This window comes from Poeciliopsis prolifica, unplaced genomic scaffold (assembly GCF_027474105.1).
Source record: "Poeciliopsis prolifica strain line A6 unplaced genomic scaffold, Auburn_PproV2 SCAFFOLD037, whole genome shotgun sequence".
Taxonomy (NCBI): domain Eukaryota; kingdom Metazoa; phylum Chordata; class Actinopteri; order Cyprinodontiformes; family Poeciliidae; genus Poeciliopsis; species Poeciliopsis prolifica.
Genome location: NW_026562412.1, coordinates 2,151,079 through 2,176,642, shown reverse-complemented (window position 1 = coordinate 2,176,642; position 25,564 = coordinate 2,151,079). Strand labels below are relative to the sequence as shown.

Sequence of the window (25,564 nt, the reverse complement as noted above, 5' to 3'; positions counted from 1 at the left end):
TCATTTATAAATGTCACAGTTTCAAACTAAATATTTAGTTAGTGGGTTGAATATCTGGTTCCAAACTGCATGTTTTAAAATCACTTGAGTTGTTTTTCACTTTTTGGCTTATCAAGTAGAAGAAAAAAATAATTTACATTTCACAAAACATCAACACTAAAGGTTAATATTTTGTAGCACTGCTAACTAAATGTCATGCAATTAGAAATATGCTAAATGTTGAACAATGGTGACAGTTTATATGCATGAAGATATTTTAAAGAAATGTTCAGTAATTAAATGACAAATTATTTACACCTCAAATTATTCGAATTATTATGAATATGATATAGTTCATATATAATTCTCTCCATGTTTAAACAATTTATGTTTCCCTGCTGTTCACATTTTACCGCCCATTATAAGATCATTTATGATTATAAGGTGGCGTATGATTGAGTTTATCAAACTCAAACATACGGCCCTGTTTGGGTTTGATAAACATACGGCTGCCCAGGAGGCCAGCCGTGACTTTAATGATTCATAAAGGTTCATGATGTTTTGATGAACTGCAGTGAGAAATGATCAAATAAATATATAAATAATTATCCATGATTTCAACATACTATTTTTGCTCTATTTATTTAGTTTACAATTAATTATTTAGTTGCTTTCAGTTTTATTTTATATATGACCACAATACATATTTATAATTTTATTGTCAGTTAGCTTGCATTGTGTTGTTTTTGTTTCTGTGGATCATTTTTTGGAATATCAACTTTTTTTATGTCAGAATAATGAAGGATTATCTGACTCTATTTTCCAGAATATTATTTTTTCTTCTTTTCCGCAGTAAATAAATCAACATAAAAACAAAAAATCTGATTTTACAGACAAGACAGAAATATTCAGTAATTTATGTGTTTACAGCTTTGTTGTTTGTACTCTTTTAAATGGTGAATGAAAATAGTCCAATTTCCGAAACAAAACTGTAAAAAAGTTGCGAAAATGATCTGAGCCTAAAACTGGTTTAAATGTAATGGAACCGTTCAGCCAGCAGAGGGAGCTGTCGGGAGTGAAACGAGCTGCAGGTCCTGACTCCGCCTCTGGGCGGCAGTGTTGCGCAGCCCACTGGAAGCCTTTCCTTGTAGACAAATGGCGTCTCTTCAGCGAGCAGCAGCTGATTCCCCACCGAGAACGGCAGCAGGGACGGAGGGGAGGTAAACACGCCGCCCCCGGATTTCCTCGCAGCGGGACGGTCCGCCGCTTTCTGCGGAATCTGCGCCGCATCCTGACGGCCGGAGTCGCTTTGTGGAGAGTTTGGAGCCTCCGTGGTGTGAAAACAAACCGGGTCAGCCCGGACTCCCGTCCCGCTGCTCGTGTTCGGCTGGTGCTGCTCGTCAGGGCCCGGATCAGAAACGTGAAGATGGGCATCAGACCTGCGCGGCTGCTCCCCCCCTGCGCCTGACTGACTGGCTGACGGCTCGGCGGCTTAATCCAATTCAGGAGATCATCTTTTCTCCCTCCTGAGGTCAAACTGTTGAGACCAGGTAAGGCGCAGCGGGAGCTGCGAGCCGCTCATTGGGTTTATTTATAGAGCTCTGCGTTTTCTCCCTGAATCTGCTGGTCTCCATGATGAGCCCAGAAAGAATCGTTCCGCAGGTTTCAGGAGCGGATCTGAAAGGTCGTTCAGTTCCCTGACATTTCCAGGAGGCAGCTGTCATCACCAACCGAACCGGTTCTAATTAGTCGGTTTGCAGCTGCAGCCTTTAATATGATTAAAAACCAACTAAACGATTAATTGTTCCATTTTCATACTGGCTGTTTATGATGTTCAGCCAATGTTTTTTTTTTTTTTTTGTCACCACTTTTTGCACAATCGAAAAACATTTTTATTCCACTTAACATTTTCATGCAACCTTTCATTTTGATCTATGATATTAAAGTGATTCTATGTTTACGTTTGTGTTGGTAGGACAGGAAAAAAAGGCTCTTTCCTGCTGACTTTTTTGCTACATTTAGCAACTCTTCACACAGAGTTATTGGGCAGAATCCGGGTCGGCAGGTTGTAAGGTTCTGTATCATGTAAAATAGATTTTAGTTTTTCTTTCCATCATAGAGCTTTTCCCTCATCAAACACAGACCTGATTCTTTTATGTATGGCAACCATTCATTTGTGCCTGGTTGGACCCAGACACGCCCTCTCAGTTCCTTCAGACTAGCCAACATTAATTAGCAAACACCTGGTGGAACTACTGTCGTTATAGGAGCTGCTTCTCAGAGCAACGCTGGAGAGAAGGTTGATCAGGGATTGATAGCCGTTGTGATGACTTCCTGAAGGCAGAGATTCAGAAAGGGCAGGAGTTTCTTAAAGAGACAGAGGCCCAATTTCAAACTACAAAGTCAAATTTCCTTTGACTCATATTTATAGCATATTTATTACAACTGAAGGTAAGATAATTGGTTGTTTGTGCTATAAAATGGCCTGTAAAACACATAACATAAAGATCTGATTGGCTGTAATCGCTTCACCGCTGGAAACAAAATGCGTAGCCGCCACCTTGGCAGGTACTGATAATAGGTTTTGGCCTGGAGAGCGATCTGGGCGTTAAGCAGATTAGAAACCAGTTTGACCCACTGGGACCCAACTACTCCCAGTTCACGGCCCGTTGGGTGCAAAGGAGGGCAGAGTATCAACACTGACACCATCGCCTGAGTTCAAGTACTTCAACATACTTTTACTCAAGTTAAAGTAAAAAGTATTTTGTTAAAAATCTACTCAATTACTGAATAACTGATCAAATTATCAATCTGTTACTATTTAAAAATTACATGATTTGATAAACCAAAATGTAAAGTTAAGTGGAAATTTTGCTATTTTTAAGAAGAAAATGACAATAATTCATGCAAGTAACAAAAAATAAAAAATTTTCTAAATCCGTTTCTTTCAATAAAACGTTTTAAACTTTAACAGGAGCTGCTGGTGAGTTTCTGGTTAAAACATGTTTGTTTTTCATTCAGTGGGTAGAAAACAGACTAAAATAAGATCAGAGATACTTCATAATAAAATAACTCAAATTACAGCATAAATATTCCTAAAAGTAGATTTGTTCAAAAAAATGTAGTAACTACCGAGCTCTGCACGTCTGATGTTACCTGGTTAGGTAACGAGGCTCAGACCTCGTCCCTCACTCAGTCGCTGCTTTATTCCACCCAAAAGGTGAATCGGACCGTTTGGGTGTCGTCTGTCTGTCTGTCTCTGTCTGCTTATGCAACGGCTTCAATGACGCTCTAGTGTGTTGCTGTTGTTGGGGTGGGGTTTGAGGCGCCGGGTTCCAGGTGAAGCATCATGGGATGCATGTGTGCTTTTTGCCCAGCAGCAGCTCTGCCAGGTAAAATGAGACGGGCGTTATGCAACGCTCCTTGGAATCTCCTGACCGGCTGACACTTTCCAAGATTTAGCATTTCAGTGATGCTGCGTGGCTGGAAGCCTGCAGAGGCTTCTCAAGTTAAAGTAAAAAGGTCACACAAACACAAGAAGACGACCCCTAGTGGCTTCCTGAGAGCCCTGCAGGGCCGAAATGATTAATCGAACTAATCGTGATTAATCGAACTAATCGTGATTAATCGATTATCGAAATAATGGTCAACTGATTTAGGAGTTGATCAGACAGACTGAAGAAATGGAGCAATTGAACCAAAACTGCTTCAAATGTTTAGTTTATCTGCTCAGTAATAAATTAAACATGCAATAATTTAATGAAGCAACAAACCGTTTTTATTATCTTAACAAAAACATTTTACTAACTCAAAAAAAAAAACATTTACTCATATATCAATCCCTTTAACTGCCATATTTTATTTGTTTTGTGTTAAAGTGATTTATTTTTATATATTTTCTCTTATATTTGTTCTTTTCAGACGAGCGGCCTCAAAAAATTGGTTGCAAGAGCCACTCAGGGCCCCCTGACCACACTTTGGACACCCCTGATTTAAAGTCTAATGGAAGAGCAGAACAGAAAGAGGAAAAATGTTAAATATTGGAGCTAGATATGCATTGATATGAAGATTTGGGCCGATATCCGATAATATCATAAATGTTTTTGTGTGCCTACATACAGACATGGCAACCTGCTGGTCCAGAACCGGGTTTCTCATCTGGGACGGACCACATGTTGGCCCAAAACATGAATAAATCACCGCGTTGTGTTAATGGCCTCTGGAGATGCGCATTAGTCATGTGAACTGGAACATCTTCACATCAGACCCTCTCTAAGAGTTCAGCTTTTATGAGGCCATCCCAGGATTTCAGATTTGAAAATCTCTTCTTAAAACATGAACTCAGATTATTCTCCTCAGATTTTCAATGTGGATTTACACAAATTAAGAAGTTTTATTTTTAGTATTTTGACATTTTGAAACTGCAACAAATTTAGTTGCACAAATTTCACTGGACGATAAATAAATCACCCTGGTAGTTATTGCGATAAATGATAATATTGTTATTTTGAGAAAATTTTAAAGTAACATATTGATAATGGCTCGATAAAACAGGTTTGGCCTCAAAGATCAATAAACCTTCGTTTCTAAAGATCAATTAGCTCTGCAATTGGAAGATATTTTAAATATTGTATAATCTATCGTGCAATTAGTTGATTTATTGCTTATTATGGCAGAGATATCCCCTGGTTTCTCACTAAACCTTAAACCAAAATATCAATATTCTAAATCTCTGAACATTTGATTTCTTGGTTTTCCAGTAAACCGGATGGAAACCGGATGAAACCTGGACGTTCCTGTTTGTGTTCGGCTAAAAGCTGCTGTGGTTTGGAACAAAAGGCCCCAAAGGGCCGAGCGACGGCTCCCTGCTCTCATTTAAACTTCTGCTGCCGTTTTCGGCTCTCCGTCGATCTTTGAAGGGGTTTCCTTTCCTCTCGTTTGATGGGTTCCCTCCTTTGTGTGTCTGCGGCGAACCCAACAGGAAGTCGAACCCTTTCCTACGTCAGGTTGAAGCTTCCTCCTCCCACCGCTTCCCTGAGACTCATAAAACATGTCCTGATTCCTTCATTATGATTCATCGTTGTCATGCAAAATTAAAAAAATGATTAGCTTAGTGATTAGAAGTGTTTGACATTTTGGTAAATCAGAAAATAAGATTTAAATGCTGTATGCAGCTTAGTGATATTAATCGCCAGTCAATGTTAATAAAATACTTTTTGTTTTTTTAAGTAGTGGCCTGAAGAAGCTTATTTCTGACAGTCAGAGAAATAAAGAGTAAATAAACAACAAAAATATCAGAAAATTTGAGTTTAATCTGATATAATCTATAAAGTTTTATAGAAGAAAATTTGGAAAATATTTAGAAATTTCTGAGTTTCAAAAGTCAAGAATTTTTGATTGTTGAATCCAGAAATTTCCAATTTTTCGTCAACAAAATTTCTGAACTTTAGATAAAATTGTGATTTTTTTGTTTCTAGGAATTTTTCAACTTTTTGAACTTAATTCTAGAGATTTGTCTGCAAATTTTCTACAATTAAAGTCAAAATTTCAGATTTTTTAAGCTAATTTTTGACTTTTCAAACTCCAACTTTTCTGTATTTTCTCTAGAAAATTTCTGAGATTAATTTCAAAACTAAATTTTTTGTAGGTCTATAATTTTAACGTTTTGAATGCAGAAATTCAAATTTTATGCTTCAAAGTTTTGAGATTCATCTAAAAATGCCACTTTTTTCTAGCAAATTTCAAGTTTTCAATCTTTTCTACTTTTTCTAGTACATGTCCTTTGGAGGAAACAAAGTTTTTTCCCTAGAAAATGTCTGAAATTTTTTGTTTTCTGTGTAGTTTTCAAATAATTTCAAGAACAATATTTGTGTGTTTGGTGGTATAAATGCTGCCACGGTCCTGCAAAACTATTTATTACCAAAAAATAAGTAACCGATTAAATTTTTTATCACAATCGTTCCACACACACCTCGGGTCGCTCTGGGGTGAAACTGACTGCAGATTCTTGTTTAGTCTGAAAATCCTGTGTGACTGATTCCAGTTCAGCCGTGTGTGTGTGTGTGTGTGTGTGTCCGTGTGTGTGTGTGTGTGTGTGTGTGTCCGTGTGTGTGTGTGTGTGTGTGTGTGTGTGTGTGTGTCCGTGTGTGTGTGTGTGTGTCCGTGTGTGTGTGTGTGTGTGTGTGTGTGTGTGTGTGTGTGTGTGTGTGTGTGTGTGTGTGTGTCTGTGTGTGTGTCTGTGTGTGTGTGTGTCTGTGTGTGTGTGTGTGTGTGTGTGTGTGTGTGTGTGTGTCTGTGTGTGTGTGTGTGTGTGTGTGTCTGTGTGTGTGTCTGTGTGTCTGTGTGTGTGTGTGTGTGCTGGACGCTGCGCCTGTGAGTGGCTCTCTGTTGGAGAGGCGCTCTCCTCTCTGCTCACCATGAAGACTCTATTGTCCGGCAGGATGACGGCGCTCTGCAGCTCACACTCTCATTGTTTCAGTGTTTTATTAAAGTAAACACGTTCATGACCTCGGGGTTTCCCTCTAACACTTGCTCAGCCCGGTTGTTGGGTCCACCAGCAGCTAACTGCCTTATTGTGTTCAAAAATGTAAAAGTGAAAATATGACTAAATAATTGGAAGACATCATTTTCAGTTCTTTACTCTTCAGCCGTTCTTTAACGTTGCAGCCTTTAAGTTACTGATACTGTATTCATTGTTGGTTCGTTTTTTCTGTGCTGTTTGCAGGCTTAATAAATGAAATTTTGGCCTGACCCAGTTTGAATTTGAGTTCTTTGGCTCTAAATGTAAACACAAGCATGAATATGGCAAATAGTTTATTCCACCAAAATCTGAAAAGAGATGGACCGAGAACTGTGCCTTGGGGTACGCCTTTTTTTATTCTATACATGTCTGAATCTTATGTCATGTTTTAGTTTGAACTCTTAACCCCTGCACATATTTTTTCTACGCTTTGATAGTTGTGGGTTTATTTTTCCAGAAGGTTTGATGCGTCTTGTTGCATCTTTCTTGTGTTTCCTGGAGCAAGTCGACCCGGCTCGCTCCACTCATCTAAATCAGCCTTTACTGAATATTTCTGAGCAGATCTCATTTTCTTGCTGTGTGCAAATGATCCCATATTATGTCTCACAACAGGAACCAAATGTCAGAGTCTGGGAGAAATTCACAGTGTCACAGACACAGATCACACTTTTATGAAGATTTTATTACTTTATGAAACCAAACTGTTTATTTTTGTCTGCACAGCTTCCGGTGACGTCGTGATTTCTGTACTTATTGTTTCGTTTTTATCATTTATCGTGATAAATTTCTTCTGCTGATAAGAATTTAGATTTTTCATTGTCGATTAATCCTAATTAATGATGTCCTTATTGTCAGGACTTATAGTTTTACTGCTTTATTAAATGTTTGTTCAAAGAAAACATAAATAGTACCAATAAATTAGAACATAAATGTGCAGATTAGTGACACAAATTTCACGTCTTTATGTGACTGCTGTCTTAAAGAAACATTTTCAGAATAGTATTTGTGTTTGTGGTGATACACAAACTGCGTTTCCTTCATTCTGTAAAACATAAAATAAAATCTGTTTTATTTAATTAATGAATTGGTTAATCTAAAAAATAATTGATGAGGGCTCAGCTTTTCACATTATTTTCTGCAAATGATTAATTGTTCTTGCATTTTAGGGGGAAAAATATTTAGTTTGCTGATTAAAATATGAGTTGAATTGTTTGTTGATTTGGTTTTTCTCATATTTCTAATATTGTGTAAGAGAAGTTGGTAAAAAGAAAAATCTGCAGACTTTGTCAACTCTTAATAATCAATTGACAGAATAATAAATTAATGAAATAATCATTAGTTGCAGCTTTAATTTGTTATTTTTGCTAATTGTAACCCAAAAATTAAATAAGACCAAATTTAAATGAGTATTTAAGACAGTTTGTCTTAAATAAAATAAATATATATATATATAAATATATATATTTAATGATATAAAAATATCATTAAATATCAATACATTTCAAAATAAAACGAATGTAAAGGTAGTGTATGCAGTTTAGTGATAAAAATACGTTTAAAAAAAAGACGTTTGTTACAATTGTACAACAAAATGTCGTCATAAGATCTTAAATCCATGTACGTTTTAGAGAGGGAAGCCCATTTCTGCAGAAAGCTGCTCCGCTGCTGCTGAGTCGGGTGAATGCTGTAATCCTGCTGGTTGAACTGGGCAAGCAGCCATTAACATGATAATTAACCTGTTTGGCTGTTTTCTCTGTGGCAAACGTAACGGCAGCCCAGCTGATTTCACTGCTGGCTCTTCACATTTAATTGTTCACTTCCTTCCTGTAAAGTCAATTTTCTGGGTCAAACTGGTGGAAATATATTTGTCTCATTTAGGTATTTGCTTCGTGTTATTTTATTTTAACAGGCTGTATCCAGCTATAATGAAGTTTATGAAATACAAAACGTGTCACAACGCAGTACATCGCCCTCTAAGGGTTATAATTTCGCTGATAAATTATTGCGATAAACGATAGTATTGTTGATTTCGGGCCGTTTTCAGGTAATATAATGCTAATGGGAAAATAATGCAATAAGCTTTCATTTATTATGAACATTTAACTCTGGGACTGGAAGATATTTTAAATATAGAACATAAATAAACAAAAAACAATCAGAATGAATTTTGAAGTCTCTGTAAATAAAATTGTTCTTTAAAAAAAAAAAAAAAAGCACCAGAGTAAAAATCTTGTGTTGGGTAAGTTAAAAATTTGCCTTGATTAAAAAAAATGACAAAAGGTTTTGCAAGGCCACGTTTGTGCCATTCTTGGATTGCAGTCAGCGGCCACACAAAATTCATCAAAGGGTCACAAACGGCCCCTGAGCCACACTTTGGACAAACATAAAATGTTGAATTTTTACATTGAGCTTATAATGAACAGCCTCCTGGTGAGCCAACAGTCTTAGAAAACTCGTCAGCAGGAGGAAAACTGCGCGGATGAAACGTATTTGTTCCAAAGGGACGGAAAAGCAGGAAGGAAGTGGCGAGGGAGGAGCCGCTTGTTCCAGAATAATGGCCTTCGTCAGCGAGCGACCGGCCGATCTGGGACTCGTTTACTTTGAATGTGTACTTTAGATAATTTATTTGATACTCGTTTTGATTCTGGTTAGGAATGAACTTCTTATAATTGGTTAATCTATAAAATATGTTTGTCAGAATGTTTCCTAATTGTCTCCACGCCCTGTCCAACATGGCGGCAGCTGAGTGGCGTCTGTTTTGTGCAGGAGTGAAATGGACTGATCCCTGTTTCTCTCTCTCTTTCTCTCTGTAGTTTTCACATCCAGTGAATGCTTCTTACACAATACTGAGATGTTATATAATTTCACACTGAAAAGTGTCAACTCAGCTGAAAATGTTCAATATTCTTATCATTTTAATGTTTCCCACAGCAGTAAACAAAAACAATGTTATTTTTTAAAATGCAGTAAATTATTAAAGTTTCTGGTTTATGCAGAAATCTTTATGCACAATTAACAATCTGTCAACCTTTTGTTCCACCACAGCTTAATTAATATGAAACAACAAGAAATCTGTTTACAAACTTTTGTTTATTAAAAGTTATCAGGAAAAATCAGGAATAGTTTCTGCAGTGAACTTCTGGTATTTTGGATTTCCTGTGAAATTAAATTATTAGTTTCCTGTGAAACACTCTGTACTGTGTCTTCAGTCAGAGGCTTCTTCAGATTCAGTGCAATACAGACTGCTACAGACTGATAATAACTCTTTGAAGCATTTGAATTAATATGAGTTACAGCAACAACAGTTCTATTTTTAATAAACTTGATTTTTCCTTTAAAGAAGAACAAAAATGTTTTGGGTTAATTTTCTGTAGCTAGAGAGTAAAAAGAAGTGATAATTTTTACTCCAATATCAAATAAATACAAAAACAGTCACATTTCTTAGAACTGACAGCAGATTAGCTTTTGCTATTGTATGTAAATAAATAAATTTTGACCCTCCAGTCCTCCATAACCCGACCCGCCGCATGTTTTAATGCATGTTTGTGGGTTTCTCTCTGGGCCATTAAGTCGTTAGGTCATAAATTATGCTGCAGCTTGTTAATATAAGAGCAGCCTTTCAGAGTAATGACCGACATGTGGGGACAACCACTTAGGGTTGCATTTGACTCCCAGCTCTTACCTTATTGATTATTTTTTGCCCATTCATCCGACACAGAGACCCACTGGCTGCTCCCTGCTGAGGGAAACTACCAGTTTTCTAAAGTATTAATCTGGTTTTTGTTTATTTAGGTATTGTTTCTTTTTAGGGGCAGGACAATATGGCTGTGTTATTAATCAATATCAATAATTTATTAGTTTTTTTTTTTTTTGTTTTAAATATCTGAAATGCTTCCAAACATGTTGCTAATCTCTATTTTAAATAAATGATGTAATCTGATGTCATTCCCTCTCTAAACGACACTCTTCTCTCCTCGGTTCCCTTCTGCACCCTGATTGGTCGTTAAGTTTTCATAAACTCATGATGGAGCATCATCCCCGCTGCTGGTTGCTTCATGTTGATCAACACGAAGCCTGGAAACGAACAAACGGATGAGAATCTGAATGAGTCAGAGCCGAGGCGCAGAGTTTTCTCCACAGTCCTCCCACAGACGACATGATGAAGAAATGTGAAGGAGGAAGAGTTCATTATTAAATGAGATATGTTGCAGAGTCAACCAGGAACTGACTCACTGCTTAGAGTGACGACTGGAAAGTTAAGTTGCCCAACAGAGAAAAGTTGCTGCATCTCTACTCGTTTATCCTGCACACCCAAGTAATCCACCAAAGCATTAAGGTTTTGTTTAAAAACACAGAAATAGGCATTACTCAGATTTGATCATGTTACGAAATTGCTTTAGAGAATTGAAAACAACGGGGAGAAAAGAGAAATCTAGCATTGCCTATCAGTGGGAGTTCATAGTTTAGTCCTAATGGACGGCCTATTAAAGGCCTCTTATGCTACAAAACCTAGAATTACCTTTATAAACTGATCAGGGTTCCTTTAAGAATCATTTCAGTAAATTCACAACACTCCACTGCTGAAGAAAAACGCATTGCAACTCATTAAGTTTCCTGCAGAGCATCTGAATAATCCAGATGAGGACGAAATGACATCTTTTTAGATGCCATATATAAAGTGGTTCTGTGTGTGCTTATTGCACAACACTCCACTGATGAAGAAAAACGCATTGCAACTCATTAAAGGCTTTTAGTTTTATCCTGATAATCTGAAATCATCATTAGAAATATAAACTTAATTTATGAAGCTCAAACTGAATTTAGGCTTGTACATTTAGTTTTTCTTCCATTTTTAATTAATAGATATTAATTTTTCGGTGACTGAGGTAGAGAATCGGTTCTGGACGACATGCGGCCCGTTTCCTCCTGCCTCTCTGGGTCGCACATGGACGCAGCACGAGTCCACAGATCAGTGCTGTGAACTCTTGAACCTCATTCTCCTCCCGTTCTTTGTCCTGTGCTGCCAACCAGCAAACTGACGCAGAACAATCTGTGGTTTTTTCTCTATCTTCGTTGCCTCCTCCATCTCTGACATCCTCCTCCGGGTGGTTGCTAGGCAGCAAGGGGAGAGGTTGATGGTGCTGACGCTGAGAGGCAGGACCACTTCCTGTAAACAGCAGAGTGGGAGCTGTTTGCGCTCAGCTGCAGGCTGAGACGAGACGGCCCAAAATAACCCGTTCCGGCTCTCAGAAAGAGGGGCAGCCATGTTACTTAATGCAAAGTGAATTTTCACAGTGGGCTTAGAAGGCCGTTGTAGATGACCACAGGATTTTCCAAAGCCTTTGAGCTGTTTTCTCCTTTAATGCCATAAAGTGTGTTGTTTGGAATGAAGTGGAACATGGCTGGCGTTGGGTGTTTATGCAGTAAACTGGTGTCGCTCTGCATATAAAAGGCCGGCTTGTGTGCGCGCTCACCCGAACGACGGAGTGCATTTATTAGTCCGCGCGGCTTAATCTGACAAAGCACATCTTTAACTCACAGATTAAGTGGAGACAAACGTAGCTGAGCTGCCTCTATGCTCTCCTTTTCCCTTATTTCCTCAAAGCTATCTATGACCACTGGAACACGTTGGCCTGAATATTCGTAGTTTTCATATTAACCTAAAAGTCGATGTTTGGATACGTAAAAACTCATAACTTACTTCAAACATGTTAAATAAAAATACCACAATATGTCATGTGGTCATGCTACAAACACCCTTTCATCAGCAGTTAGGCACATGTTGTCTTGAACCAAACTGAGACGATCGGCTTGTAATCTATGGTTTATTATATAAACTGGAGCTAATACGATTAGCTACAGCTAATGAAAGTAGAGCTAGCGCCATTTGCTGGAGATAACGGCATTAGCTAGAGCACAGATATTAAAGCCACCAGAATGCGCTTACGCCATTAACTAAAGCTAACGAAACTAGCAGGAACTAGTTCTATTAGCTAGCGCTAACACCATTAGCTAGAGCTAGTGCCTTCAGCTATATCTAAAGTTATGAACTGGATTTAAAGCCAGCTTGAGCTTACATTGTCTATTACATTAGCTTCAGCATATGCCATTACTAGGGTCTTACACCATTAGCGGGAGCTAGCGACTTTAGCTAGAGCTAACGACACTAGAGAGGCTAAAACCATCAGCTATCGAGATAAAACAAATCAAAAGATAATGAATGGACGTATAAATTGACAGTGAAGCATCTTTTAATTTTGCTACACGATTCTTGAGAAAAAGGTTTGGTCCTGATGCTAACTGTAAACATCTAGAGTTAGAAATTGAAGCTCTATTTCTGGGTTAACATTTCCAAGCAGCAGCAACATAAACGCCAGCTTTTTTCTGCCTTCTCTCCATTTTCTCCTGTTTTCTCTGATTTCTCCCCTTTCAACGCGGTCTGGTTCACATTTAAACGGATGATCGATACTCAACAGTTACTTTACTGGCTGGACATCAGCATAAGCAACTTGTCTGTGTCTGAATTAACGGCGGCTCTCCTCTGACCCGCCTCAGCTTTGTGGAGGTGAAGATGACCACCGCACGGTACCGGCCCACCTGGGAGTTGGCCGTTGACCCCCTGGTTTCCTGCAAACTGTGCCTTGGAGAGTTTCCACTGGAGCAGATGACCACCATCACGCAGTGCCAATGTGTCTTCTGCACACTGGTGAGTTTTACACATTCTGTCACATTTAAGCTAATTGTTTACAAGGTTAGCTAAAGCATTAAGCTTTAATGCTTTTGTTGCCTGTAGAATTGATCCAAACATGTATTTAAAAAATGAATTACGTAATTAGAGAATTAAAATCTAACTGGAAAAAATAACTTAAAGGAAACTGAGTGTGCTAATAGTTTACAAAGTTACCAAAAATTAGCTCCACTATTAGCACATTTGTGGTTGATAACATAACATCCTAATAAAATGCGTTAATGATAAAATGTGAAAAAGATCTTGGTTTATGGTCACTTGTGGCTCATCCAGACATATTTCTGTTTTGTTAATGAATCAATGTGTCATTTTAACACAGTGAAAACCACAAAAATAGTTTCACTAAACTCTGGTTTATCATCCAATGTTGCAGAAAGAAAGTGACAACCAAACCAAGAATGAGCTCTAAATTTAGCTGCCATTTCCTCAAACCGGCTGGCAGCAGCGGTTACCAGAGTTCACTCACCGCTGACCATTACAGAGGGCAGAGTAAACACTCTGAGCTGAGCTTTGCTATCTGATATTTGATATCTACTATTTACTTTGCAAATTTTTCTAATCTAAAAGAAGTTAAATACAGGCTGAGGTTCAATTCGAGCAGTTTTCCTGGCAGTGGACGCTCTGGTTTCACAGTCAGAGGATTTCCACTGGAACCATGAGGTGAAGAAGTTTGTGAGGTGTGAATACTTGCTCTGACCTTTGTTCTGCATTTTATTTTCAGTGCCTGAAGCAGTATGTGGAGCTCCTGATTAAAGAAGGCCTTGAAACTGCAATTAGCTGTCCTGACTCTGCCTGCCCTAAAAGAGGACATTTGCAGGAAAATGAGGTAAAAATCAAAACTGTCATCACCAAAACTGTTTTTGTTTTAGTCAGGGTCGGCCTAAGGTACAAGCAAACTAAGCAGCCGCTTAGTGTCTTAGGAAGAATAGAAAAAAGCCAAGGTAAAGGTTTGTTTTAATGTTTGATTTTAGTCCATATGTAACATAAAAGTTGGGTCCAATTTATATGAATAAATCACCATTTGTTTTATTTTTTTAAAACTTTTTCCTGACTTTATTATCTGGTTCTCTAATTAGCTGCAAAGCACTGCATCCTTGTTTTCTTTGTCATGCGTTTATTTAAGCTTTAGCGCGCTGTTGACAACCTGACGGCTAGTTAGCGTCAGCTAGCTGCTTCTTGCCCTCCAGCAGGCGGCTGGAGACGTGTCGTCACGTCGCAACCTGTTGCATCCTTCTAAAGCTGCGGCTCAGCTCTGTGTGTTCTGTGTGGGTCGGATCCGCTCGGTTCTTTACTGCGCCTCAGAGGCTCGTTGTGGTTCTGCCCGCCGCAACATTATGTTTCTGATCAATTAGCGTCTGATCAACTTGCTGCTGATGAAACCCCAGCTGCTCCTGCCGGTCTTTCTCTTCTCTCAGCAGGTCCTTCGCTGTGAAATTGATTCTTCTTTACAAAGCCTGAACGTTCGATGCTTCGACCACTAAATGAGGCGAACCCTGTTTGCTCCAACGGGACGCTGCTCTCTCTATTTCCTCCCACAAAATAAGAATCAGATCCAGGGATGGACTTAGAATTTGATTTGTCGGTAAAAAACTGCAATATTTTTTAGGTAATAAGTAAAAAATGAAATATATTCTACTTGAAAAACATTCTCTCTGAAATATACGGCATCGTATTAGGGATATTATAGGTAGAAAAGAAAAAAGGAAAAGTGAATTTTGGTCAAAAATCTCTGAAATTTTTAGGTTTATTTTAAAAAAATTCTAGAAAAAGCATTAAATATTTGCATTAAAACGTCAGAAATTTCTAAGCTTAATCTCAACATTTCTGAGTTTGAAAAGTTGAAAATTTTCTACAAAAATCTGAAACTTTCAGAAATTTTCAAAAGAAAACTTGGAAATTTGAGTTTTCCCTTTTAAGTCTAAAATTTTAACTGTTTAAACTAAGAAATTTGTGGAAACAATCTTCTGAAATCGGTAAATAATATCACTAAGCTGCTCTCAGTCATGCCACTTCATCATATTTTCTAATTTACTGTTTTTTATTGAAGCTCTCATTGAACAAAGAGGGAAAAAAACTGCAAAAATAACATTTCTATTCATACCATGAGATTTTTTTTATTATTTAGCATCAGTAGCTAAAATTTCTCTTGATTTCAGAAGCAAGAAAATAGTAAAACTGGAGCTTAATAAGGTGATACTATTCCTGAAATGATGAATGTGTTTCTGTGTAAATATAGCTGAATAATTTCCTTTTGTCCTCTGGTCTGTCTGCAGATCGAGTGCATGGTGGCGACGGAGATGATGCAGAGATACAAGAAGCTTCAGTTTGAGCGCGGTAAGTCGCTGCAGGTTTTACTGATTCCTTTTATTCACACCTGGATTCCTGCAGGTGCTTGAAAACCTTGAAAATGCTTGAATTTCAATCACGTTTGAAAAATTCTTCATAATCAAACTACATGGTTTTATAATAAAGTGTAATCTTATGTTTGATTAAAGGCTTGAAATTGGAATTTATTAATTTATATATTTTGTATAAAAGGACAGATCATTTTTTTCTCAGTCTGAAATTAAAACAGACTAAAATTTCCTTCTTTGTGGCCAATAAGAATGAAGTTATCTTGTTTTGAATAGATTACAGCACATTATTAATAACTGCGCCTGTCAAGATAAGCATTAAATCAATTAATTGTGTAATAAATTAAAATACATCTCTGGTACCCATTTTATTTGTGGATTTGATTGTTTTTGTTTGTTTACTTTTTATATTTAAAATGTTTTCTTTTGTTTGAAACTAAAATTTATTTATCTGAGAGAGAACTTGCATAATTTTTTCATTATGTCTGGCAATAGCTTAGATTAAGATTGGTGACATTATTAAATGCCTTTCATATTGTTTTTATCTCCAAGCTGCGATGCTGGAAAAGTTTGAAGTTTTTAATCTTGTTGTTGTCTGGAAACCAAAAAGCCTCAGAGAGATGAACGTTTTTGGATCAGAACATTTTGCTGGGCTCAGACCGAGCCGGACGTGTTTCTGGGTTCTCGGGGTTCTTGGCAGAGAAAACAGGAAAAAAAGCAATAAAATGGAGGAACAACAATCTGTGAACTTTGACCCAGTAGGAAAAGAAAAATTGTCTTTGGAGATGGATGCAAATATTTGAGATAGAAGGAGGGGAAGAAAGTTTATTTATCCACCAGCAGAATAACGAATGTTTCTGTGTTTTACTAACATATTTGGACATTTAAATGTTTCACATTAATTAAAACTGCAATGAAGTGACAGAAACATTCTTTAAATGCAGTTTAAAATGCAGCATTTTCAGCTGAATGAGTTCCTAAATATTTATTCAGCTTTAAAATAACTAAATTCACTGCATCACATTTCAATCACATTATAAATAATTATTCTGCGATTTGAAGGTTTGTTGCATGATGGAGGATTAGGGCAAAGCTGAGAAAACAGTGTTTATTAGACAAAAAGTCGGAATATTACATGAGAACGAAGTCATATTATGTAGTCAAAAATAAAGTCATAATAATATGTAACAATGTGAAGATATCGTAATAATACAAAAAAGTCATAATAATGTGAAAAAAATTAAATACGACTTCAGTTGTAACACTAAGAGAAAAGTAAAAATGCACAGATCTCATGAAAAAATCTTTTTACTGTTTTAATTATTACGACTTTTCCCGTGTTACTTTGAGAAAAGTTATAATAATACGAGAAAAGTCACAACATATGAGAGTGAAGTTGTTATGATAATGAAATCCTAGATGGACTGAACATAAAGAAACTGAAAGTTGCTGCACTGACCTTCATTAGGAAACATTTTAGTTCTTCTTTTCTGCAGTGATTAAAATAAATTAATTTGTTTAGGTTCATTTAATCCAAAGAGACGTGCTTTAGTTTTTAAACAGTGATGTATTTTGCTGCCGTGGCTCCAGAGGTTCTGTTGGACCCGTGCAGGACGTGGTGCCCGTCCTCCAGCTGCCAGGCCGTCTGCCAGCTGAAGGAAACCGACTCCCCTGCTCTGCCCCAGCTGGTCCAGTGCGCCGTCTGCGCCCTGGAGTTCTGCTCCGCCTGCAAGGCCGCCTGGCACGCGGGGCAGGCCTGCCAGGAGAGCAACCCGCCCATCGCCTCCTTCCTGCCCGGCGAAAACAGGTCAGAACAACGATCTAAAGCTCCACTAATGCAGAGAGAAATAATCTGTTCAGATTCACATTAACAAGCAATTTGTAGATGTGGAACTTTTACAAAAAAAGTTACAGTAACTATTTTTATTTTGTAACTATAATCTGCAAATAAAAATTCACATTATTTTAAAGCACATTTTAAAATAATGTGCTTTTGTTTTGAAAGACGTATTACAGACGTAATGTAACTGATTTCCTGCTGGGTTGCAGCTCTTTCTACAAGAACGAAGAGGACGACGCCCCCATCAAGCGCTGCCCCAAATGTAAAGTGTACATCGAGAGAGACGAGGGCTGCGCCCAGATGATGTGCAAGAACTGCAAACACGCCTTCTGCTGGTACTGCCTGGAGTCCCTGGATGTGAGTCGGACTCGTTTCACCTTAACGGGGAACCATTAGGAGAAATTCACATGTTTCATGTTTTGGTTCTTCCATTTGGGTCTCAGAGATTATAAAGCGCTTAAAAAGAGAAGATAAAAAACACCCGGCGGTTTTCGACAACAAGTTCATGTTTTTAAAAATCTACTAATTATTGACTGGCTCCCTGCCAACGGGCGGAGTTCTGCTGGGGTTGCTAGGTAACGGGCGGAGTTCTGCTGGGGTTGCTAAGTAACGGGCGGAGTTCTGCTGGGGTTGCTAGGTAACGGGTGGAGTTAAGCTAGCAGAACTCCACCCGTTACCTAGCAACCCAAGAGAGTTGCTTATTTAGACAAAACTAACTTATTAATAAGTTTTCATGTAGATTTATGAGTTTGTTTTTAAGTTTTAAAAACTCCTTAATATTGATGAAAGGTTCTAGTGGATTATAACGTCCTCTAATATGTAAATCAAATAACCTGACAATAAAACTAGAACTTTTTCATCAATAATAAGGATTTTTTTATTTAAAACAAGCTCATATATGTTAGTTTAAGTTAGTTTTTGTCTTATTTCAGGTGAAGTAAGACGTTTGCATTTGAAAGTAGACAAAAGTATTTTGTTAGGTTTTGTGTTTTTGAATTATGAGTCACATTTAACAAAATACAATTGGAGAAAATAAATGAACTGGTCAGGGAAGATTTAAATTTTCATTTCGGTTCATTAGAAGAGACAAATTTGATTTAGAATTCTTCAGCTGGTTGCATGAGGAGACATCTAGACGTCTTTAAGGCTACTAATGGTCGCTATTTAACTCTGTGTGTGTGTGTGTGTGTGTGTGTGTGTGTGTGTGGTGTGTGTGTGTGTGTGTGTGTGTGTGTGTGTGTGTGTGTGTGTGTGTGCACCAGGATGACTTCCTGCTGATCCACTACGACAAAGGGCCGTGTCGGAACAAACTGGGCCACTCCCGGGCGTCGGTGATCTGGCACAGAACACAGGTAGGAACGTTTTCCTGTTCCTGCACTTGATGTTTCTTTCTCATTGGTTTCTCTGATTTCAACACGGTTTAGTAACTTGAGGTGAATGAACGGGAAAAACAATAAACTTCATTTAAATTGCAAAAATGTACTTCAGAGATGTAAAATTGTAAACTGTAAAAAGTTAGCTGTAAAATTAACAACCCTGAACAAAAAGATCCAAACAACCTGATTCCAAATTAAATCTGGTGCCTCCAGATCAAGGCTTGGCTCCAGCGCCCCTGGTGGCTGGATGACTGAACTGCTATATATTTGTTGGCTAAATATCTGCAGTTAATTTGTTTATTTCCATGTGGCGCTCCTGCTGAAGATGAATGTTGAAGACAGTACATTTTAGAAATAGTAAAGAATTATTGACTTAAAACAAACTTATAACTTGCTGAAAAGTTAGTGTTGTTTTATTTCATGCTTCCTAAAATATTTTCACGAGAACTAGACTAAAATACTTGTTCAGATTTTGTATTTTTGCAGTGTTTAAATCATCAGACTGAATCTAAATGAGCTCAAGATGGGCTTTGACTAGACCCAGGACTTCTTCTCCAGTATCACGGGTTTTGTTTTGAGTCGTTGTCATGGTGAAGCATCCAGCAGACGGTTTCCTTTGACTCCTCAGTCTGGCTTTAATTATCAAACATCTGTGGATCCTGCTAACTTCCTCCCATTTTAAAGTTTTATTGACTTCCAGAGAGTAGCGTAAAGTAAACTCCGGAGAAAGAATGTGTTTCTTTCTCCCACAGATGGTTTTATTTCTGAAGTTTCACCTTCAGAGTTTGGCGTTGTCTATTCAGAGCGCGGTGCGTCACTGTGTCCGACGTTCTTGCTATTTTCCGGCATTAGCATACACATTGGCATCTGTTCTGCGCGGCCAGGCTGAGTCATGTGATTGTACTTCATCTGGCTGAATCCTGCTGAAGCTTTCTCTCTCTGTCGGGAGAAATGTTCCAGGATGATCGTGTTTGCATGACAGCTGAGTCTCTGAATAATCTAAACCAGAGAACAGCGTCTAGACCGGCTAACAGGTCCAATCTGTGCTTCACAGGGAGAAAGAGTTTGTTTACCAGAAACACAAATAAAATGCTGAAAAATGATTAACAATCCTAAATATGTCCAAACGAGCAGGAAAAACATGTTTCAGCTCCAAGTCTCTTTTCTTGTTGTTCCCCAAGTTGTTCATTTTGTTGTGCTTTGGTTCCCCCTTGTGGTGAATTTAATAAGTTACACGGAAGCACTAAAAAATTTACTGCTTGAGAAATTAAAAGTAGCTCAATAATTTCCATTTGCATAATTTATTATTTTTCTGTTTTCTACCTGAGAAATGTCTTCAGGTTGGTGTTTTGGTCTTTTTTTTGGAGAATAGTTTTGTTTCCAGAAACTTCCTAATTAATTTGTACTTGTTTTGGATTTAAATTGTCTTCCAGTTCCAGACTTTAACTTCATTAGAAGTTAAAGTTTATTAATCTTTGAGAATATGTTTGTGGATTATTACTCCAGTGAAAATGGTCTCAAAACAACAATCTTATTGTTTATCGCATTAACATTTGCTATTAAATTGCCATATATAGTCTGAAAAAATCTGGAAATTTTCATTTCTTTCTAAACGTGTCCTTTATTCTTTTATCTACATCAGCATTCTGCAATTGTTAAAATCCTAAAAATCCAATTTCTGTCTCAGTTCAGCAAAATGAAACTAACTTAGAGCCACAGCTGTTACATAATCTTGTAATTTTTTATGAAAATCTGCACTATAAAATTGATTATTTCTCCAAAACTGCCATTTTATTTCTGTATTTTGGTTTTGAAATAGACAAAATATATTTAGAAAGCATAAAGTTTCCAATCAATTAAAGAAAAAAGGATCTAAAACCATTTCTGAAAAATGGAAAAATGCTAAACTCTGCTTTAGGTTATTACATATATATTTATAAACTTTTGATAATTTGTTAGAATTTTTAGCCAAAGATTATTAGGAGACATTGTGAATATTAATTTCCCTATTTTTTTCCATTTTATTTGTTTATTCCTTTCTTTTGTTCTAAATTTTCTTCTCTTTTTGTTCTTTTGTGTCTATATTTATTATTTTCTGTTGTGCTGCTGCTGCAGGGAAATAAACAAGAATTTTGGTTTTAACTTCCCTCTGCTGCCCCCTGCTGCCCAATGCTAGCAACTGAACAGCTCAAAAGAATATCTTCGAGAAGTTAATTTATTTCCAGGATTAAATCCAAAAAGTGAATCGCATAAACTCTACAGATTCCTTCCACACAGTAATATAATTCAGCTGCGTGTTGAAGGTAATGAAAACCTGGAACTTTACTAATTGTTCTAATTTGTCTTTCTTTCAAGAAGTTGTGTGACATTTGCAGCTCTAAACGAGTTTTATTTGGTTTCTCTGAGAATAAAAAGTTGTAAAGGTTGCAAACCACGGATCGAAGATAATTTTCTGCAAAACAGATTAATAAATCTAAATCCAGTGAGGAAAATTTAAGGATAAGACAGAAAACATTAATTTAAGAGAATGAAGTCGGATTATTACAAGAATTAATTAAATAAGACGCAACAATATGAGAAAAGTTATTCTATGAGGATGAAGTAGTAATTTTTTGTTATACTTCAGGAAAAAATCCCTTTTTAACACATCAGGATCAGATTATTATCAGAACTTTGAAATGATTGAACAAGAAATTTATTTAGAAGAAAGAATCACAACAGATCTAAATAACGAAGCTTCGCTCTGATTAAAAACTGTTTTATCTGGGAATATTACGTCTTTATTTTACTAACAGACTTTATTCTTCTATCCAAAAGAATCATTGTTTGAATGTAATTCTTGACAAAAAGACACTTCCTAAAGATATTGTAAAAGCTGCTGCTGCTGTTTTTGAACTGTAGTTTGTTTCCTGTCAGGTTGTGGGGATCTTCGCCGGGTTCGGCCTGCTCCTGCTGGTCGCCTCGCCCTTCCTCCTGCTGGCCACGCCCATCGTCCTCTGCTGCAAGTGCAAATGCAGCAAAGGCGACGACGACCCGCTGCCGACCTAAACGCCCCGCAGCGACGCGTCGCATCTTCTTCCCGTCGACTTTCACCACTTTTCCATTCTGTTTTCCTCCCACCAGCTTTGAGAGAGCTTCATTTTTCCGAGCTGGGCCTGAAGCAGCCGCCGCTCTGCATGAGGAGGACAGAAAAGACGCCGCTCCTCCGCTGAGACGTTGGGAAAACTTTGGACGGTTTGTGAATGCGAAGAACGTCTGCTCTTCTTTTTTTTTTTTTTTGGTGTTGTAATTATTTTGGGCAGATGCGAACATTTCCTGGTCTGCTGAACGGACGCCTTCGTAGAAGGACTTCTACCTTTTTGCTCTGTAAACACTAAAGCTTTCCCTCTCTGCAGCGGTGTCCAAACGATTCGGCAAGGGGCCAGAAACGCCATGTTGGAAATACTTTCAGTTTTTTTGTATTTCATTATTATTGTAAAAATATCTTGTGTGTTTTTTATTTTTTCCTGATGGGCAGGAAAGTCAACATGATAGCAGACAGATTTTCAATTACTGAATATAAAAAATATAAAATAGTTTTGCAGGTTTGAAAGATTTAAAAAAAAACATTCAAAATTTTTCAAGTTGATATTTTTGGAGCAACTGTTATTTTAACATAAAAAACCTTCAGTTAAAATTCTCACATGGAATCAAGGATTATATTTATTCAAATTCTAAAATACTATCAAAATCTATTAAATATTAATAGATTTTGCTGGACGATAAATTGTCCCAGAAGTTATCGTGATAAATGATAATATTGTTGCTTTGAGACCATTTTCAAGTAACAAAAATCAGGAAACACTTTCTCTAATATAAGTAAACTTTAAATTCTAATTAATGTTTAACACTGGAATATTTTCAAACTCCAAAATAAATAAGCAAAATAATACAAACAACAAATGAAATGAAAACTAATTGAGACTAATTACTTTTTTCATCCAGCTTTAGTAGAAAAAAACAGAAAAATGATAATGAAAATTATTGAGTTTGTTTTAATTTTTCATGCGATAAATTGATTTATTGCAAGAGGTCCAGTCTTTTTAGCAATAAGAAGATTTTATGGCTTCATATTGAAGAGTTTATTAAACAGTAATAAAGATGTTTATAACCCCAGTTACTAATCAATAAAATCTAAGCAAAAATCTTTTAATACATTTACATTTTAAGATTTCACCCTAAAATTGTTTTTAAATCCTTCTTGAATTGTGATAAAGGGCCACTGAAAATCATTTCAAGGGCTGTGAATGGCCCCCGGGCCGCGCTTTGGACACCCCTGCCTTACCGCCTCACTCGATGTAGCTCCACAGATTCAGCCGGTAGCAGAGGAGAGCTGCGCCATGCATGTCAGCTCTCTGTACAGCACGTCCTCTCGATGATGTCAATGTTTTATAATCTTGCGCTTTTAATAGATCCGTGCTGAGAGTCGTGTGTCTTGTATATTACAGTCTTTTTTCCAGCTGTTAGGCAGACGTATTAAAGAGGATTGCCACTCAACTCTAACAAAAATATTGTTTTTTTGTTGTTTTTTTTTGTTGTTAAAATAAAATTTGCCCCCAGCTGTCTTGCAGGGGCGGGTCTAGATTTTGTTTTCTTGGGGGGGCCAGGCAGGAGCACAAACTGTAAAATTGCAATTTCATGAACAAACCTTGAATATTCAAGCTATTTATTTACCCAAATAAAACACATAGATCTGCCTAGCATAGATTTGTTTGTTACAGTGGCTAATCACATGATTAGCTTGTTTTAGCTTAGCATAGCTTAACTGTATAAAACTCTGTTTTTAGTGCCGTTAAGCTAACTCTGTTCAATTTATGAACTTAGTCAAAATTACTGACTACAAATTGCAAATAACTGTTTTATTTCCCGCTTTGCTCCTTTATGAAGAGTTTTTTGTGTGTAGCTGATTTTTCACATTATTATTATATTAAACATCATATAAATGAAACTGCCAAAGGGACTAGAAATGGAAATTAGCCAGTTGGCTATAATCTCTTGTTAATTAATAGGAATAATCTATTTCTACAAATTAAAATTAAAAAAATTATTAATTACAGCAGGTGCATTTCTGTCATCTGCTGACAATTATTATAGTAATTGATTATTGTATGGATCATATTGACCAATAGATAAAAAAATTGGCAAATTTTTCATTTAACCACATAAGCCTTATTTTACACAATATTTGAAGTAATTCTTTACTTCTTCAAATAGAACAATAATGTTATTGCCTAAAATGCAATAACATAAATATCTTTAATTTGTAGTAAAAGATGCGTCTGTAGCTCAAAACTTTTGATTATCTTCTGGATTAATAAATGGATAGCAAAAGTTGCTTTAATTTTTAAAGAATTTTAATTTTTACAGGTGAAGGTTAAACTGCAACTTGAGGATTTACAAAAGAGGTTGTTTTCTCTCTTTTTTATCTTAAATGCTAAATGTTTATAAACTGTATAGTTTTGGTTCAATCACTGTTCTGTGTTGTTCTTTCAGCAAATGGCCATTTTTATGCTCCAGCTAACAATTAAACGCTTACCAAATTAGTTGATGATTACTTCAATAATATTGAATCATGATTAATTTGGTTAATATGATTCATCTATTCTACTGATATGGAGTGGATGTAGAATATAAGGGTAGCCGGTCCCCCCTCAGCCACCCTGTGGCTACGCCCCTGCTCTCTTTTCACCTGAAAATGAGTGGCGCTCCCCTTTCAGTTTATCAGAAACTTATCACCTCAGAGGACTTTGTATCCACATTATTGTGGAAAGATTTTAGGCTTAGGTTGAAAGTTTAGCCAAATAGAAAGTGAAAGCCTTAAAGGCCTAAATCAGGCAGCCCTCCTGGCGCATTACAGGTAAAAATCCTCTGATGCTAATCAGCCCAGGGAGCATGTGTTGCTAAGGCATTGTTGACAAGCCCTTTACTGTAAGTTGATTCTATGATGTCATCAGTGTGTTGTCATTGTGTAAAAAAAGATAAAAGGTTCTTAAATAAAACGTTTTCTGACCCCATAAAAGCCTCTGAGCAGGAGAGACTGTCAGCATGCATTCAGCCATCTTTGTTTATGAAACCCTTCACACTTCCAGGAGTTGGGACATTAACATAACACGTTGAAGAAGTCTGATGTGTAAATATTAAAGAATGCTGCATTATTTCATCATCATGGTCACAGCTAACAGATTTCCTGAATACCAAGGAAAATGATTTTCAGACAAAGTTCTGTGCTAAGATTTAGCGGAAGCTAACTGTCGAAGCTAACTTTAATTCATTCTGTCCTTGAAATACAACTTAAATGTGACATAATTGTCATGTTTTTAACGCCCTCAGACATTGTATTTATATGTTTATATCTTGTTCACGACTGTCTGTGTTTTATTTTGCTCCTATTCGTGTCTTAAATAGTTATTGAGGCAAATGGAGAACGTGCACCGGAAGTGCTACGTAAGCAGTCTCCAGCCACTTCAAAATAAGAGCATGAACACAAAAGTACTCACATTCTCTGCTTAAATAGAGGAATAGACATTTGTATGAAAAAATATTCTGGTAAAAGTACAGGTTGAACTGTTTTACCCAAAAGTAAAAGAATACAAAAAGTAAAATAACATTTTAAATGATTTTCATCTTCAAGAATACAAAATTACTTTGGATAAATGTAAAAGACTTAAAACGTTCTGGTCATGCAAAATACTTGTTTTTCTTTTGCCG

At 36.9% G+C, this 25,564-nt stretch overlaps 1 protein-coding gene across 1 annotated transcript; it reads left to right on the top strand.

Moving 5' to 3' along the window:
- Positions 1-1,129: 1,129 nt before the first annotated feature.
- rnf144aa (ring finger protein 144aa) lies at positions 1,130-25,213 on the top strand. Its single transcript, XM_055053224.1, has 8 exons — positions 1,130-1,529; positions 13,055-13,205; positions 13,969-14,073; positions 15,521-15,581; positions 17,192-17,408; positions 17,651-17,798; positions 18,704-18,793; positions 21,734-25,213. Exons 2-8 carry the CDS (start codon positions 13,071-13,073, stop codon positions 21,863-21,865), a joined length of 888 nt encoding a protein of 295 aa, XP_054909199.1. The 5' UTR covers positions 1,130-1,529; positions 13,055-13,070; the 3' UTR covers positions 21,866-25,213.
- Positions 25,214-25,564: the final 351 nt, after the last annotated feature.

Bases quoted from the DNA above. Each gene is read 5' to 3' on its own strand.
- rnf144aa (XM_055053224.1), top strand. From the start codon at position 13,071: ATGACCACCGCACGGTACCGGCCCACCTGGGAGTTGGCCGTTGACCCC. The intron at 13,206-13,968 runs GTGAGTTTTACA...TTTTATTTTCAG, and splicing joins AATGTGTCTTCTGCACACTG to TGCCTGAAGCAGTATGTGGA. The intron at 15,582-17,191 runs GTAAGTCGCTGC...CCGTGGCTCCAG, and splicing joins GAAGCTTCAGTTTGAGCGCG to AGGTTCTGTTGGACCCGTGC.